Genomic DNA, 18,723 nt, shown 5'->3' on the forward strand with positions numbered 1-18,723 from the left:
AGTAGGGTACATCCATGTGTATGTGTCTATGTACTTCGTGGCAAACGTACAAAATGGAATGTCGCTTGATTCATTTAGTGGCATGTCATAGCCGCGTCAGCGGAGATCAGCGCCCGCCTGGCAGCCAGTAATTCGTGGACCTCCCGCTAGAGCGCAATGTTTTGAGTTCCAAAGATCTGTAACAAATCCTTACCTTACCGTGTGCGTTGTGCGTCCGGTTCTCCGATCATCGTCGAGTTGTAACCGTATATGCTGTCGCCGTCACTCTATTGCCGTCCCTCATTTCCGTCGTCGGTCTCACACACGTCAACACGTCCCTTGCATTGCCATGGATGTCAACCTGCTGCTGTTCCAGCACTGGCAATATGCGTTACCTATGGGTGTTGTGCTCGTAGGCGCGATCCTCGTTTTCGTCTTCGGTTTCAAAAAGGCTGAACAACCACCTTTCGCACAACTCTCGGTGGGTTCCGACGTGGACCGGAAATTTGCCAACAAGAAACGCAGCAAGATCAAAGAAAAGGTTAGCAGAACGAACGAAGTGAGCAGTTCAAACAGTAATGCTTTTTTTTTCAATTAACTATCAATGTAAATGCGACAGTTGTATACCTATCGTCTACCCTCCATATGGTTGCTTATTCGTGGCGAGTGGTGCACACGCACACGTTGTTGGTAATCAGCTGGTTTCCTTAGATGAAGAGCACAACCTTCCCCTGATGTATAAAACATGTGTGAATTAATCGTGTACGAACCGTTAAAAACGAATTTCTTTCTTCGACACATTCCTGTGAATTTCCGTGTTTCTGGGTTATGAAACGTAAGTATTAGCGAAAAAGTGTTAAATTCAATTATGTCTATTTCAGAGGTCTGCAAATGGCCAGGTATCGACGGAAAAAGCAAGTCCTGTTAAAAAATCTGCATTTACAAAATCGGAAAACACAAAGAAATCTTCTTCTAAAGTTGATGATATTGATGGAAAGTTGAAAGAACAGAAACAAGATGATAATAAAACTACATCCAACAAGAAGGACAAGGATCAAATTGTAGCAAAGGCTGGAAAAGAAAACAAGATTGAACAAGCAAAGAATAAGAAAAATTTGAAGAACTTGTTCTTAGAGAAACCAGTGGACTTTGATGAAGGTAATGTTTCATTAAATTCGATTTTGAATTTTAGTATTACAAAGATAACTTACTCTTTATACTCTAATACATAGGAGATTGGGAGCAGGCTTATTCAAGGAAGGATAAAAAGAATAAGAAGAAAGAAGAAGAATCTCCTTCAAAGAAAAATAAGAAAAATGCAAAGAAGGCTGCTGATTTGATCAATGAGGTGGTAGCTAAACAAAAAGAAACTGAAAAAATTGAAATTAAAGACAAAGTTGCCAAAGAAACTGAGAATAATGAATTGAAAGAAAAGGAGAAGGAAGATGTAGTTCTTATTCCAATCTCCAATGAAGAAATTGCAAAGGAGGCTGAAGATCAAAAGAAGGAGGAACAGCCTAAGGTATTTTATATATTATTATATTTTGTGTGTGTATATGCGCGTGTATTATAATAATTTATTTTAATCTCTGTTTTAAGATTGAAAAGGTAGAAAAAGAAGAGAAAAAAAATGTGAAATCCAAGAAAGGTAAAAAAGTTTCTGAAAGTGAAAGTGCACCTGTAGCTATTCCAAAAGTAGACAATACACTTCAGGAACAAAAGACACAAAAGAACGAAGAAAATACAGAAAAAGTTTCCGACAATGTTGAAGAAAAAAGTTCTAATGTCACGGAAACACAGGAGAAAAGTGGTCCTGTATTTGATGAGCTAGGAGGTAATTTCTTCTCTTTAATGTAAAAATTATGGTGCCTGAATTTTTTAGATGAATACCTATAAATGTTTTCTCTTTTTGTATATATTTCAGATATTTGGACAGAAGCTAAGCCACAAAAGAAAAGTAAAAAGAAAGCTCGTAAAGATAACTGAGGGTATTTAAATGTAATGAGAATTATATTCCTTGTGAAGAGGAATAATGTGAGAGTCCTGCTTAGTCCAAACGACATTTGTCATTTCGGACTTATCAGGTGCGTTTTAAGTGACTTACGAATCAACCACCTGACCAAATTGTTCCTTTCCCTTGTACATAACGCCAATTGGACTAGGTTGTTTGATGGATTATGTTTGATAGACTTCATGACTGTAGATGCATAAGTGAGTGTATGAAGAAAAAATCTTTGTATTGATTTTTTCAACATACCAATGGTTTGCTTTTCAAAAAGCTGCCTTGCATTTAACGAAAGAGGCATAAGTCACAATTTTCTCTATAAAATAATTATTGTACACATGTTACTCTTTCAAAAATCTCCATATGACCATAATTGATGGATTAGTATTGTATGATTTACAGCTGCATCTATATTACATATTTATAAGGTTTTCATATTAAACTTACATTGTTAACGAGATGGTACTTATGTCTTTTACGTTTTATTCAGAAATCTTAAACAGTGTTTTTGTTAGGCTAGTTATAATTTTCTACCCTAACGAATACCACGTTCTCTTTGTCTTATTCGTTACATATACATATATGTATACGTACATATATATGTTATATGACGGACGGTTGGAAGCTAAAACGTAGAAAGTATGAGATATATCCCAAAATAGAAAAATGCAGGACAATCTCTACATGAGGAAAAGTTTGCATTACTGATGTACATGTCTTTTTCAAAGTATAAAGAAAGATATTTTCTTATATCCGATAGTGAGTAATTTACTTCAGCATATAGATCCGAAGTTATATGCTTTGTAACTATGAACCATAGGTAATATTTTATTATGGTAAGTACATCAGTAATGAATTTTAAGGGTCGATATAATGTATTTATAAGAATATGAAAATCTGACAGAATTTGTGCCAAGTTGTGAAGCAAAATAAAACGAGGTGCGACGAAAGTCATTAATTATACACATAATACAGATAATTTATATTCAATCCAAAGAATATGTTAATATAATTTACAAAATACTAGAGCTTTTAATTCCTTGTATATATGAAATGCTGAAAAAGATCTTATAAATAATCAATTATGCACAGTGTTCTTGTACCGAATCAATTATTTTATTTACAGTGTACCACAGGTAATGATAATTTGTGAATTGACTTTCGAAGTACCTAGTTATATACAGGGTGAAGCACTTGAAATTTCCAGCTTAGTTCTTATCAATATTATTTCTTAAATGAAATGTGATAGATACAACTTATATTTTTTCGAAGAAGTACAAATATGTTGTTAAGCGCGGAAATTTGAAAGATATCTATGTTTTTATTTTCTTCGTTTAATATCACATGTTTAAGGAGGAAAGCGCGTCATTAAAGATTAAATATTTGTCATTCCACAAATAATGAGTTTTGCCTATATAAAATATATTTTACCTGCTAATACAGTGTGAAACAATTGATATCGATTTCACAAATCAAGACTGATGGAAGGGGCGGTAATATTACACAGGGTGTTCCAGGTATGCGTTAAAGCAATTTCAAGGGTGATTAAAAGAGCTCAAGTAGAACAAAAAATGGCCTATGGACAGCACGGTCTGTTTGCCTCCGTTTTACGGCAATGTCGCCTTGAAGTTTTGAAAAATTTTTACCTGTTCATGCTACAGTAATTCTTCTTCCAATATTCTTAATCAAATCTATGAACTCTTACATATTTACTTTTTTACCGTTTTTACTTTTACACAACTTCCTGAAACAAGTTTGTTTTTGCTCTTCCTTTTGTTATCTGAATTTCTTCGAAATATATGGCATTTCTTCCATATATTTAATCATACAGTTTGGGATTCGTAATTTGATCATAGTTCGTAAAAAGGAGTGGACATTAGCCTGTGATCATCTATTGTCATATGAGAATTTTATATTAAACTTATAAAGATGAAATTAATGATTTCTGTAGCAGATATTTGTATGTCCTGTATTTTGTCTTCTAAAACGTAATAAAGTGATCATGTGTATTTTGAAAGTTCATCAGAGACTCGCTACGAGAAGGTAGATGTTTCCCGAACTTTCGAGAGATTTCAGTTTCTTCCACATTTTATTTTAGTATCGAACTGAAACATTAAGATCGTTCATTTTCAAGCGTAATTACATTAACATTCATTTATAATGTATAATAATTCTTTTATGGATAATATTTGTACGAATTAAAGTAAGAATTTCAAGAGCTTTATTCTGTGAATTAGAAAGGACGCTGAGTCTTGTCAGTGTTAACAATTGATTTTTAAAAATGATTTCGATCAAGCTTAAAAGTACTTGGGGGTGAAAATATGGGCCAGACCATGTACACGATTCTACTATTCACCGATTATTTGTAAAAAATGAAAACGATCCGAATCGATCGTTCACATTTTGCGTTATGCATAGATTTATAGTAAAAAGTTAAAAGCTGTCTCTCAAATTGTAATAACGTATATATTGTAATATTACGTACGGAGATAAGAAAGTTGTAAGTTTTCGACAGTATTGTCTTAAAGGAGGAATTAGATTTCGAAGATTCTGCCAATGGCTATTCAAAATTGAATGTTATATCCCGAGCCTCTGTTTCTAAAAGACGTTAAAAGAAAATAGATTAGCAGAAAAGCAAGAAATCTGTTGAGGCGTCACGGCGTCGTCACTAATAGCGACGAATTGCGACGTTATGTATGTGTGGACTGTATAAAATGTAGGACCGGAGTTTAGCGGCGAAAAACTTATATAATTAGCCTCGTACTATATTACACCTTTGCTTGGGAGGTCTAAGGTCCTCGAATTCTATTCCAACTCTAACATGTTCTAAAATGTTCCTTTTAGAGGTAAACTATTGTCCCCTATCACGCATTTCTAATACTCGCTGATTGGTTTTCCTTGATTTTAACAATAACTAATCAACGAGTCTAGCAATGTCATCAATTATGTCGAAGTTAATATTGGTCAGGGTCACCAGGAATGACACCGCCTGCTTCTTCAGCTGTCACTATTAGGCCGGTAGCACTCGTACAGGATGCCACTACATCATTGATCAAAGATCTTCTTGTATCCTAGGAGGCAGCCTCCCCAGGATTCTCGAAAGGTTCCTACGAGCATTGTCACGGTCCTCCAGTGTTCTTTTGTCCTTTACATACTCTCATCCCATCAGCTCACCATACACTCTTGCCAAGTGTCTGTCTGAGTCCCGCGTCCCTGTCGAGGACATCCAAAATCAATATGAAAAATGATGATAGTTCGTAGTTGCGTTCATTGCGCGTACCATGTGTCGTTGTAACAGTTGATATAGAGAATTTGCTACAGTTGTTCTTTCAGGACGATTCTATTTAAGTAGCGCTCCATGTTAGTATATAAAAATTAATAGTACGTATATTTAATGAGGAAAACGAGAAGGACGATTACGTGGTGTATACGGCGAACGGAGTATTGTGATAAGTAAACTTGATATCCGTAACCGCGGAATACGTACATCATTTAAAATAGTATTGTTAAATGATACTAACATTTATATAGCTTATACCGATTACGAAACGGGGATGAAACGATGTCTGCTTAAATAGCTATTAAATATTTTGTACTTTCATCCTGCATCTATTTTTCACTGTTGTTCGCGACATTGCTCGTTCTCTCTTATATTGTTTAAATGACGTTCAGAATGCTATTTCTTTACACAAGTGCGAATTTCGAACGAGCTTCGATCCTATAAATAGCGCGAAACGACGAACCCGTTGTTACGTGAAGTTAAATGAAGCACAGTTTTCCTCGCATTCAATGTGTTCCATTCTCGTGCCAAAAGCTATATCTTGCTGCCCGCCGCAGGTAAACCTCGTACGATAATTATTTTTGGCGCGGAACAATCGCGAGCTTTCATCTTTCGGCTATTTATAATTGCATCGTGTATAATGTTTGTTTAATTGAATGATCAAGAAGACAATTCTAAAGGGGGAATACTATGTGCACGAAATCGTAATGCATGATCAATCATTGTCTGGTTTTAATTAGTCTGTGAACTTGTGTTACGAAACAGTTCATTTAAAAATCTTATGTTGAGATAACGGTTTGCTTTGCTCGCGAGCCACGAATTATGCTTTTGCTCGTGAAGACTATGTTTCAATATCTCATATTTCCTTTTATTGAATAGACATTGTTTAGACATCGTGTAAGGTGGTAACAATTAACATAACTGAGTATAATTGCTGCTTAATAGGGATGTCTGGTTTGCTGAGCAGAGTTTAGAGTAAATCCGCTGTTCAACAGGGCTGAATTTGACTTTCCTTCCGCATGTGTTTTGCTGGGACATGCATTTCCCGAATTGTTCTCTCGTGTACCACGTGGCTGTCCCAGTAATCTGAGCCAACACACTTAAATCTTCTTTGTAGGTACCAAACATAGAGTGATAGCAAATCTGACTGGCTTGTTCCTGAGTCATGCTGCCATTCATTGTCCATTTGAAGTTGCACATTTTCTTGTAGAATAAAAACGCTCCCTTTCCAAGATTCAACCCTTCTCGGACAAGATACAGCAAACTATAAAAGCTTTTAGACTTTCGGAAGAGTGTTTGGTGTTCGTTGTATTTCGTCTGTTCTAAGTTAATGCTGTTTATAGCTTGGATCCCCGTTGTGAGCCTAAGTGGTACAATATATGGTAAAGGAAGTTTCGTAAGTTCCGAAGCTTACGTTTAGCAGTGATCTACAGCTTGCGTTAGACAGTACTGACTTAATCTGTATGATAGGCACTAAGCGATTCGGATGACACAACTGTAACTTTGTGTTCTCCACGTGCATATGGCAGCCTTAGTTAATTTTCGGTAGTGAACGGTGTCTGGGTCTGTTTGGAGATCAACGAGTGTTTCCTCTAAAATCAAATTCTTCGATCGAGTGTTTTCAAACAGTCTCAGACATTTCCCCGCGTGGGATTAACGATCATAGTTGTTGTAGATTCACAGTTAATAAAACGCAGTACACACACGTATTTGGTAAAATAACGATTTAATTTGAGAAACAAATATAAAATCAGAAGTACACAATATAATACGGAAAGGAAAACGTGCTTTGTCCGATGTCGAAAACGAAACGAAACCGAAAACAAAAACTCATAGGGAACGCGACGCGCGGTAGCCTTCAAATGTTTTTCGGCATGACATTATTCCCGACAATTGAAACGCCGCTAAAACAGACAAAGATAGATTGTATATATCGTTGCCTTTCAACAATAGTTCGCGCGTTCACTTGATGCGGAACAGTAGGTAAACTAATATCGAATTGTTTAAGTTTAAGTTACACTGAGCAACAGATAAGAATATTTTCTTTACATGACCTTTTGTCTGAATCAATTTTGTCTGGATTTGTGTGTCACGTGTATTACACATTTCTGTAACGTGTGCATGTGCATGTGCGTGTGGGCGTGTTCTTTTTTTGCCGAAAAATATTAAATAAACATTGACGAAGGTATCATCTAATTCGTCAAAACAAGACCACGGTGGAAAAAGAGATGCAAATAAATATCGCGACTGATGAAGAGAAAGTAAAATCATCTGCGAATCGAAGCAACGTTTACGGCGTTAAGTTGCTACGCGATAATATTTTTCTTGGCAAGATTTTTTGGCATCTCTTGAGGATTTCTTAGTGGTACGATTAAACATGTCAGTTAATTGTAACAAACGTTTCTATAGATTGGAGGATTCTTGGGGTACTTAAATTTAATAATCTGGACTATTTGAGCAGCTGCTGAATAATGCGATCTAAGTGTATTTAATGTTATCATATTTTTGTATGTAATATTCTTCTAACTCGCGCTAACGATAGATGTATAAAAGGAAAGTTATTCCCAATTGTACGTTTGGGAATTTTGGAGGTTTTTCAGGATGCGTTTATCGAACGATATTATATTTTGAATAAAACTTATATCCAATTAATTTATTGCCTAACATGTAACTGAATATTCGCGTGAATTATCGCGGATCTATTGTTCTCGTGAAATTCTAAAGTCGAATCAAAATTTAGTCAGCTGTCCAAGGCCGTTCTTTTGACTCGGAATGATGCGAAATAATTATTAATAATTTGTTTCTGTTCAACACAAATCGAAGTATGACGAAGGCTACGAAACAGTTGGACACCCATATTATCGTCTCTAAATTATTATAAAAATTACTTTAGACATTTTTTAAGATATGTAAGGGACCTCAAAAAATTGTGGTAAGAAAACTCCATTGCACTGATCAAAGTCGAGGGAACCTATTGTCGCTATTATATGTATGTATATATATATGTGTGTATGTTAACCAGCAATGTCCTAACTAAATATGTGTGTGCAATTTCATTGTGTACCGTGGTGGTAGTAATTCGAACATAAAGGAAGAGAATCCGTGAATAACATTGAATTTATTGATAAAATAAGGATACTTCAATATGGCGATCGGTGTCCTATAAAATGATAAACAGCGATGTCTTTTAAGTTACGTTCTCGCCGTACCATGATTTTTTTCGCGGCTTTTATTCGGTTTTAAAAGTCCACGTACGTTTGTCAGCGAGGGATAAAATCACGACACCAATTTAGATTTTAGAGGCCTAACGCATGCAATACTAACGAAACAATAATAATCGCGACATTCAAGAGTCAAGAAATTCGCAATATTGTTCCGCGAAACGAAAACGTCATGGTTCTGTGCGATCTACTTTATTCATTTGCAAGTGTCTTCGCACTATCGTATTAATTAGCGTTAATGTTGCGGTATCCTGTATAAACATGTTTGTGTAAAATGCGTGTATCTCGGTTAGCTCTAATCCTAGCGCTAAGGTACGGTTTAATGTTAACGTTAAGAAGCGTCGGGGGTGCGAGAGAGGAAACAAGAGAAAAGCGAAATTAATATAAGGGCAATTTTCTCCGGAGGTTCGTGGGAAGTATGCTATAATAATCGAAGAGAGAAATATTCTGTTTGTGCAGGTCGCATATGATACATGATAAACATTTCGGAATTTATTTTTCGAGTGAACTGAAACGTGATTAGAAGCTGTACATGAAAATCAAAGTTGACGGTCGATGAACAATGGCTTTTAACAACAGAACGTTTCTCCTTTCGCGAACGTCTTTCGTTGCGATCATTTTAGTAAATGGATACAAAATAAGTGGGTTGGATCACAAGGTAAACGGAGATTGAGAGTGAGAGAAAGCAAGACAGGTAAATGAATAAAAATTATATTTTTCCAGCATTCAGTTGCAAACCATTCAATGTGCCCGCCCATTATTGTCGTTACACCGTTTTTGTACACACTGAATTGTCACTGCTGATTCGAACTATTGTACAGAGAGAAAGCTATGGTTTATTCTCCGTGCTAACGATTTTCAAAGTAGAATATGTTGTTTCATGGGACCACGAATATAGACAAATAAAACATTCACGACTCCGGTTTATTCATTTTACTTTATCATCGATTGCTCCTTCATCGTTTTTTTTTTTTTTTTTTTTTTTTTCTCTCACTGTAGAGAAATCGATTATATGCAGTTTTGATTTTATTTCGAATCTCATCAGGTAATAATGAGAATCCTTTCGAATACTGTTTATTCGATATAGAAACTGCAGCAAAATTCATGGTACGAATTTTTATTGAAATCAACGTTTAATCTTATATCTTTGTTACATAGAGAAATGTGAATAGAATTCTTAGACACGTTGGATAAATATTTCCAAGACATTCCTTAAAAGAATCCAATGTATAAAGAAACGATTTGTAAACCTCAACTTTCACTTCAAAAATTCTTAGCGACGCATACCATTATTTGACGTGTTCATACATATTTATTTTACACAGCATACATGCGATTACCATAATTTATTCGTAGAATTCTATCGTTTTGACTACTTAAATATTCGTTACCAAGTTTCATAAATTCGTGTTGGTTTTACAAAACTGTAATCTAACGTTTCGCGAAAAAGTATCGATGTTCTTTTTTATGATAAATATTATACATTATCGAACGGTATGCTACCATTACTTCCGCAATCCCTTTTTAGTATACTTGCTACACTTTCTTTTAAACGGCTTAATCGTTTTCGATTCCCGTGCGTTTCTATCTACTTGATCGGTGCTACTCCTCCTATCTAATTCGTTACTTATAGATTTCTTTCCTTTACTTCGAACCAACAGTCTGGCGGTCTTCCTAGACGTTCTGCCTTTGCTCTTGGTTCGTTTCTTCTTCTTGCGCTTCTTCTTGCGATCCATGTTCGCTATTATCGCCTCGGTGTCGGCGGACACTTTCACTTTCGGCTGCTGGATCGTGACGGTGACCCTTATAAACGAGTCGTAGAGTACATCCCCGCAGAACTCGCCGAAGCAAAATTCCTCTCCACATTCCGAACAAATTTTTACGCTACTCTCTATTATGCCAGCGCGATTCTTGCTTCGTCTAATGGGACTTGTGGTCGATCGCCGCTCCCTGGCGATCGTCTTTGCTTCCAGTTTACCCATTTCCACCTGGGAACAGAATAACGCAGATAAACTTGGTGGTACAGGTTATTTTTCTTTTGAAAAACCTATAATTGCGTCTCAAAATTCATAAAGAGAATAACGTGAATACCAATCTTGAAAACATCTCTTCGTCCTGACGTTGCTTCGGCCTGAGGGGCGTCAACATCCTCCAGTCAATGGCAACCTGCTGCAATTCTCCAAGATTCAAACCTCTCATATCCGGTGGTATTGGATTTCCATAATTCCACTCTTTTCCAAATGCTTTTATCTCTTTTTTAGTTGGCCTCCAGGAAAAATCCTTGTCGCGCACCTTTGCGTCATCTTTCTTCACCTGTGTTCAAAATTTTTAGATTCCACAGAATCGTGTACATCTTTAATTTAAGTTAATTTCGTGTAATGTTAACTTCGAACCTTTTCCGGCTTGATTTTGAACTCGGGACAGTTCTCGAGCAATCGTCGGAACTCCTCTGGAGACTGACAGGTTGCTTTACTCAGGTCAGGCAATAAATTTGCGTCCTTCTTATCCTCCTTTAGGAGATCCTCGAGCTCAAACGCCATTACTTACATCTGCAATCCAAGAAAAATGTTCAGCTGTGATTCCTCGAGACACAAATCTCGAATCCTGGCTCATCTCATGCTCTCTCTCTCTCTCTCTTTCTCTGCACAATCGTACATTCTACAATAACGAAACAAAACAAAACGATAGGTGTGCGAAACGGCGCGGTTTTTTTTTATTATCGTTAAAAGATTTCGGACGCTGCGGGAGAAACCAAGCATCTCTCGGTATTCCATTCGATTTGTTTCATCAAGAGTCCCTGAAAAGAAATTTCCATTTCAAACGGTACTATTATCATCGTCGCCACAGTTTAAACATAAACTGCGTATAAAATATAAGAATGTATTAGTTCAAATACACGATAAATACGTTTTTCAAAGTGGACAACTTCGACAGAATTTCTTGTCCGCACCAGACATTGGAATTCTCATTGTCCGATTGTCTGGTATTATCAGTCTCGTTAACGCGATCGTTTATCGAGCAAACTTTATCGTTTCGCTCTAATCTATTGTCCTCGATAGTTATCCGTCCATTCTTATCGGTTCGTAGAGGTATGATAGAGTTCAAACTATCCATCGAAAGATCCGCGTCGTAGCTGTCCGGCTTCACTTTTTGCCTGTTTAGAGATCGTGTTTTCGATTTCACGTTTATTAATTTCCTTCTGTCCGGAGACGGTGACCTGTTAGAAATAGTATCCTTTAGTACTCGGTAAATAACAAATATATTAGGTCGGCCCATAAGTCGTGCCGTTTTGTCAGGAAACTTCTTTATCGAAACAGTGAAAATCATAGAAGTACCTAGATCTCTCATCGCTCGATTCAACTTGGCGCCTCCTCATCCGTAATCGTCGTTGATAATGGGGATCCTTTTCGCTTTGAGTACGATATCGAGTTCCTGGTCTATGAAACACTATTTATTATATTTTCTCGCAATAATTAAATCACTTCGACTAAAATCTAGATTATTACCTATTTGCATTCCATTGCGGCCTAGAGTTAATAGAAGTTCTAGGCTGAGATTTTGATCGAGAATGATTTTTAACGGGACCTTCGTTTGTGGACCTTTAAAATTATAAAGAAATATACAATGATGTCCAAAAAACGCTGCGTGAGAGAACTGCTGATATTCATAGCAGATAACAAAATAGGACAATTAGTAGTAATCAGGCTGCTTTGTTTTTCGCAGATGTTAAACGCTATTAAGAGTTTTGTCCCATTGTGAACACTTTGTGGGTTTGTAAAGCAGCCTAATGAATGAAGCACATTGTTCTAAAAACTGCTTCAGAAAATATTTGTTCAAAAACTCGATAGTTAGCCATTCAATTATCTACACCTTATTTTTAGCTACTTTACAAAATTACGAAGTTTCAATGATTGAACAAAATTCAAATATGTGAGACTATGTATAAGGACGAGTCATAAGTAATTTCCATTTTTTATCGGGTAAATAATATTAATATACTGTAAGGAAAGTTGTCTCTGACTCGACCTACAACAACGAATATTTATAACAATAAACGGTGTACGTGCTAATAATTAGAAAATTGTGGCCGAAAAAAGTGCGCGCGTAACCTCTGAACAAAGGTGCACAGAAAAATCGAAAAATTAGCAAAAACGAAATGAAAAAATAATTACCACTATTCGCAAGACAGAAGAATAATATCCTCTACGATTCCTCAAGTTTTGAAGCGATTCAATGCATCATATTACGACTCACTTTTCAATGTCCCTTTTACTAGCATTCGTCGCGTCCTTGCGGTCCTTCATAGTAACATTCTTCATAGTCATTTCGTGCAGGTCCTCGCGAGAATCTTGAAGATCGGTTTCAACGTCGGTCTGCGTGCCAAAATCTCGGCCATTCGTCATTCTGTATTTGCTAGGGGTCAGCAGTCTATTCTCTACGATCGTCGACGGAATCCTGGAGGTTCCAATATTGTGCACGAAACTGTTCAAGCCCATCAGCAGACTGTTGGAGCTGTTCTCTAGTTTTCTGGGGGACGGAGTCAACACCAGATTCACTAATTGCAGATTGGCCTTGTTCAATAGTTCCGAGTCCTCTAGTCTACCACTCAACACTATCGCCACTTCTTTGCTAATAGGAACTTGAACCGATTTGACATCGTTTGTGCTCGAAGTATTTTCTGAAACATCCCGCGGGTTTTGATCGTCGTTGCTCCCCGCCGTATCTTTCTCGCTCGACGTGTCCCTGTCCTTCTTCGTATCTTGAGCATCGCTGCTAGGACTCGAATTCTGGCGACTTCTTTCGCTCAGACAATCTTGATCCAACTGACTCGCGTTCGAGCTATTCGAGTCGAAGTTTCTGGAAGAACTAATGGCAGTGTCTTCGTCTGTTTGGTCGCGTTTGCGACGATTTTTCTTTTGCTCCTTGGCTAGACGTTCCGCAGCCTCTAGCACCTCGCGCATCGCTTCCGCTTGTCTGAATTTCGCGGCTTCCTTCTCTTTCAACTTCCTCTGCTCTTCCTCGAATCTGATACAGATACAAATGGTTAGTTAATGTATTCCATCTCAGTTTGTTTTTAAAATACAATGGGAAATACCTTTTCTGCTCTTTTTCTCTTTCGAGCCTGATTCGCTCCTCTTCCAAACGTTCTTCTCTCAGTCGCTTCTCTTTCTCCTCTTTTCTCTGCCGATCCTTCTCTTCGAGCTGCTTTTTAATCGCGTTCTGCAACTCCAAAGCCTTCTGTCTCTTCGCTTCCCTTTCCTGGAGAATGGCTGCGTCCACAGGGATGTTTTGACCACGAAGATAGGTTTTGCTAGTCTCAGAACCAGTCGTGCCTACCGTCGAACTATCCGAACTGCTGGCGCTTTCATGATTGATCACCAATACCTAGATGAACATTAATATAATTTTAGATCAGTATTAAATCAATACTAGACTGCGGATTTTCTGCATTCATGATAAAATTGAAGAATGTCCTTATATTGTTTCCAATTTGATAAAATCATTAGCACGAAAAAATAAAATATTTTGGTAAAGAATGTGTTCATGTTTTTAATTGAACAAAATGATTTATGTTATCTTCGTTTAGTAAAAGATCGCGTGTCGCCGATACTGACTAATTGATCGACTAGAGCACAAACTAGGCATAACGGTTGAACGTTCGTACTTGACTCGAGTGTCCTAATCTTGAAAGCCAAGAAGGCGGGGGTGGATCTCCTCGTGTGGTTTCCTGACCCCAGACACTGCCCCACCTTGGCCTGTTAAGTTCGCCAATTCTACCATCAGATAATCTCCGCGATGGTGGCAACGAACTCTCGGGTGTAGTGCAATAAGGATTCTGCCAAGTTTTCTCGATCATGTCTCCACCAGGTCGCTTGCAGTCCGGTAACAATGCTAATGTCAAACAAAAAAATCACATTTATCAGCATGTATAACAATCCGATAGCCAATTAATTAAAAATTAAGCAAGGACATCTTTTCTCAAACTGTTTTTCATGTCGTTATACAAAAATTCATGAATCGGTTCATTTAAATAATTATTGAACTGTTAAGAGTATACATTAAAATTGTGTATAATTTTTCGTTTTAGTAATGTCGCGTTCTCTTACTTCCGGTAGTCGATACCGGTACGTCGACGGAGTCACTGGCGTAACCGGATGTCTCTCCCTCGCGGTCCTCGCTTTGCAAGCCGCAATGAGTTTTTTCGGAATTCCCGTAACGATCGTAAACCCGATGGTCGTGTTGTTGAAGCTTTCCTGACCGATAACGCAATCCACCGCTGCCGAAGTCCCGCTGTTGATTCTACGAAAATAACGAAGAAAAACCTGATGTATTCTTGGAGGTAAGGTTGGCTCGCGTGACCCAACAGCCATTTTGTGCTTTTCATCAATCTTCAAATCCTGCTTCCTCTACCGTGAAAGTATGCCGTATATACACCGCGTATGATTGCTGTGCCAGTTCGAGACAGGGGCGACAAACCGTGACAGGGTTTTGTATCGACTTCCAAGATTCAGCATTCATGCCTTCTAATTTTAGTATTTATAGAATCGTTTATCGACGTGACTACTGTAAGATGGTATCGCGACACAGAAGTTCGGATCTTATTTAATGCGAGACATTCGACGTTGCGATTTCATTTTACCGCGAAACATTTCCTAAACATTTCCAACCTTCATTTTATTATATTTTATTTTTCTCCATGTAGATTGCCATGTTATAAGATAAAATGTTTTAATAGATAAAAATTTCATTAATGGGGTGCTTCGTGACAAGTAGCTTTAATTCATGAAACAGATGATCTTTTTAATGGAGCCCGCGATTGATTTAAACATTGATATAGATTAAAAGTTTCTACTTTTCCCGGGAAAGTTGGTCATTGAAACTTTCGTATACTCGGATTATGTATGTATACCCGTTAGACAAGGGGTGACTGAACTCTACGATAAGAATCGATTTGCCAGACTGCCTTACTTTTGCTTTCCCCCTTACGAATGAGAAGTGGTCACGTATAGCTTTCAGCGTAGTCCTTGTATGGCAATTAAAAATTGTTCTCATTTGTTATTCCACCATCATAAGAAATAATTCAACAGTAAATTATACGCTGCTAAGTATATTTGTTCTACATGCCAAGTTACCATTTATACCTGACCCGTCATTTCTTATCATGCTACGTTAGATTCGTTCCTAAATGCGGTATATAGATTATTCTTTAAATCACATATTTTTTAGACCTCTAACTAAAAAGTTTGATTGTCTTAGTTAATAAGGTCCTCGAAGTTGGCAATTTCCATTTAACCCTTTGAGGAAGGGGATAGACTTTGAATCAAACCCTTATGTAAATACATGATCGAATCGCATGCTTGTAACTTCCGGGATAAGATGTGTACTCCTGATGTCGTCAATATGTCGACATTCGTCGTGAATAGTTAAATCCCGGACACTCTGAGTAGCTTCAGGAAAATAGTAAATCCTCCCTACGGTTAACATTCTATTCCCCTAACGGAGACTAGGGTTCGAGCGTTTCGTGCGGACAGACCTGAGAGAGATATTGTTGCTGGTCCTTGCTGTAAATTGGCGGTAGGCTCGGGCTTCGGTGCCTGATTTGCGACGCGTCCGGTTCCTCGTGGAGATTTATCAAGCTACCACCATTGCAGTCGAGACACTTTAGGCTCGTGATAGCGTTTCCGGTACTCTCGATCGCGAGACTCTTCAAGCTGGCGGTGCTTCCGTAATGGCCGCTGGCACGGAAAGGTTTCGAGGACGATTGCCTGTCCTTCGCTTCCGCCAAGGACATTCTTGCGCCGGCCGGATAGCTGTTGCGTTACGCGTTTTATTATGAACTGTACGGAGGGTCGAGGTGCTTGATTTATCTAACGGGTCGATACGTCTCGCGTACTGCTTTTAAATACGCTCATTAAACGTTTCTGGTCGGCCAGATTGCACGTGGACACGGCATCGCTAATTGATATTCAAACATCGGTTCCTCGAACTCTAAGAATACTTCCAGACACTCGACTGTTCATTAATTGTTCCAAAAAACGCGCTAGCTACTGAAAATTTTCATTGCGAAAAGTAAAAATTAGTTTTGTTTAATTCTGTGCAATTTCCGAGTTACACATCTATTAGATTTTTTATTTAAAAGCAGAACGTACAAAGTTCACGGATGTATCGTACAAATTATTTGGTACGATTCATTGTATTTTATTACTTTTAAAATTATTTTCTTATTTATTATTTAGGACGATTTCTATTATATGCACGTTCGATTGAAGAAGTTCATGGGAAACTATGACAAACATGAAGTTTCTATTCCAAATGTATAGTGGCATGTGGTAATAAACAAAATGTTTACACGCAAGGCTATGTTCCCGAGAATTTGGATGTAAAGAATTTATGGAGTTGCACGAGCAATTGATCATACGCCTGAGTAATGCACTTGCCCAGCGCGTCTGACTATGACACACTGGTTCTACTTATTTCAACGACTCCATATGTAACTGCATCATTCTGAGATTTGTCCTGAATAATACTTTAATTTAAAATAATATTTATTGTTCATGTCTATGCGAATTAATGTATAATTGATAATATTATTATTTTCATCTACGATTGTAAATGATACTATAATATTTTCAAATTCTTCCAATTGTCCTACTAATTTAAATTGCAGCTATTTACTTTTAATATGAATACATTAAATTCGTAGTCTATTGGTAATTTACTATTACGAATAACATATGTACTATTAAATTAAGGTGCCCCGTAATGTTGCGCGTAGACTGCGGATTTTTACGCGAAATAAAAATCTGTCTAATTTAGTTGTAAGAAATATAAGTTATAGAAAAATGCCTTTTCTCTCTTAAAAATTGCAACCAGTTGAAAACAATGTAACAATATTCTTAAGCTCTTCTAATGTCTCTATAGTTTTACATTTGACCTGTCAAAAATGTATAAAATCCGCAGTCTACTCATGTGTTATCTTTCCTAATAAATACTCACCGAACGTTGGTGCGGATATTCCCGTTACTTTTCAAAAATCCCCAACTCCCGCTGAGTCGCGCCATTTCTTCTACAGTATTCGCATAAATTATTAACGGTGCCATGCACAATGTCAGTCGATCTAATTCTAATAAATCCTTCACATACATCAAACCGATTCAAGTACGACAGGCATGTCATATTAACTCTCATCGATAACTTATTCGCGTATTCGTAACACGACCTCTAACATCAGAATGGTTTACAATTCTCTAAAGACTTCGCGTCTCGAGACTCGAATCAAAGACACGAATTCCATCTGATCCCGGTTTCAAATATAAACGATTCAACAGATTGCTACGGCTGCTATCTAAACACCGACTACACGAAACGATTCGGAAATTCCGAAACTTACCTCTTTCTTTCGCCCATTGTATCCTCTTTTGTTCCACTAACGACGTTCGTCCGATCATTCTTTGCGCGCGCCGCGATTGTGCACGAAAAGAAAACGAAATATCACTGGGTCAATAACGACATGGTGGAACGAAAAATATATATGGCGAAAACGAAAATAAATAGCCTACATCATCCAGCCTCCGGTGGGCTCGTCTAGTTTTACCTACATGCTGTCCTAGCCCCGATCAGCAGCGAGCGTTCGATCTTCCGGAGCGTAACCGACTTCCGGCGCGAACTTTCGGCTGGTGTTCGAGACACCGGGACATCAGAGGACGATGCCTGGGTTCATCGTGGGTCGTGTCAATATTTGAGACTGCGGTAGACTTGCTACACGGTACAAGGTTTGCCCCGGTACCTACACACATATGTCCCGTATCAAAGGAAAGGTACGCGCGGCCGCGATTCGATCGCGACTTACGTTTCTATGGGAACAATCGTGAATCAACCACGGAACTCTTGCACTGGCTGTCAGGGTCGATAATATTGACCAGACGGACAAGATAAGGGATAATGACCTCCAGCCATCTGTTTGACGGTCAGAGATTGCATCTTCGTGGATGGAATGCGAACGCGCGATTGCGATCACAGGGACAAAATCATCATGTTTCAGATTTTATGATCCGAGCGTGCTACGAAATCCGGATAATTCGAGCTCCGCGGTTTTTACGCGCCCTAACACTAAACCTACCGAACCCTTGAAGTGACTAACGCGTGTTGCATCATAACGATTAGATGACTGTATCTATTTAGACTTCTCGAAATTTCCATTGTAACAAAACAGCCTGTATATTAGTGCATACTTTATT

At 37.8% G+C, this 18,723-nt stretch overlaps 3 protein-coding genes across 5 annotated transcripts; 1 reads left to right on the forward strand and 2 right to left on the reverse strand.

Annotated features, from left to right (window-relative positions):
* The first annotated feature begins 150 nt into the window (after nt 1–150).
* LOC144469287 (uncharacterized) lies at nt 151–4,006 on the forward strand. Of its 2 annotated transcripts, none has more exons than XM_078179358.1 (5): nt 151–538; nt 861–1,137; nt 1,212–1,501; nt 1,579–1,813; nt 1,904–4,006. In XM_078179358.1, exons 1-5 carry the CDS (start codon nt 329–331, stop codon nt 1,963–1,965), a joined length of 1,074 nt encoding a protein of 357 aa, XP_078035484.1. In that variant the 5' UTR covers nt 151–328; the 3' UTR covers nt 1,966–4,006. The 2 variants fall into 2 exon arrangements, with proteins under 2 accessions (XP_078035484.1, XP_078035485.1); XM_078179359.1 differs by having other exon boundaries at nt 155–520.
* Nucleotides 4,007–8,996: 4,990 nt separating this feature from the next.
* Nucleotides 8,997–11,038, reverse strand: LOC144469288 (uncharacterized). The gene is made up of 3 exons (XM_078179361.1): nt 10,879–11,038; nt 10,577–10,798; nt 8,997–10,473 (listed from the first exon to the last, which is right to left on the reverse strand). The coding sequence occupies exons 1-3, from the start codon at nt 11,023–11,025 to the stop codon at nt 9,991–9,993; spliced, it is 852 nt and encodes a 283-aa protein (XP_078035487.1). The 5' UTR covers nt 11,026–11,038; the 3' UTR covers nt 8,997–9,990.
* A 104-nt stretch (nt 11,039–11,142) lies between these two features.
* On the reverse strand, nt 11,143–18,260 carry LOC144469284 (uncharacterized). Of its 2 annotated transcripts, none has more exons than XM_078179355.1 (12): nt 18,085–18,260; nt 17,877–17,935; nt 17,483–17,552; nt 16,020–16,296; nt 14,593–14,785; nt 14,151–14,377; nt 13,581–13,870; nt 12,740–13,510; nt 11,992–12,084; nt 11,821–11,922; nt 11,393–11,702; nt 11,143–11,282 (listed from the first exon to the last, which is right to left on the reverse strand). In XM_078179355.1, exons 2-12 carry the CDS (start codon nt 17,932–17,934, stop codon nt 11,208–11,210), a joined length of 2,466 nt encoding a protein of 821 aa, XP_078035481.1. In that variant the 5' UTR covers nt 17,935; nt 18,085–18,260; the 3' UTR covers nt 11,143–11,207. The 2 variants fall into 2 exon arrangements, with proteins under 2 accessions (XP_078035481.1, XP_078035480.1); XM_078179354.1 differs by having other exon boundaries at nt 18,046–18,259.
* Nucleotides 18,261–18,723: the final 463 nt, after the last annotated feature.

The sequence above is a fragment of the Augochlora pura genome, chromosome 4, assembly GCF_028453695.1.
Source record: "Augochlora pura isolate Apur16 chromosome 4, APUR_v2.2.1, whole genome shotgun sequence".
Classification (NCBI taxonomy): domain Eukaryota; kingdom Metazoa; phylum Arthropoda; class Insecta; order Hymenoptera; family Halictidae; genus Augochlora; species Augochlora pura.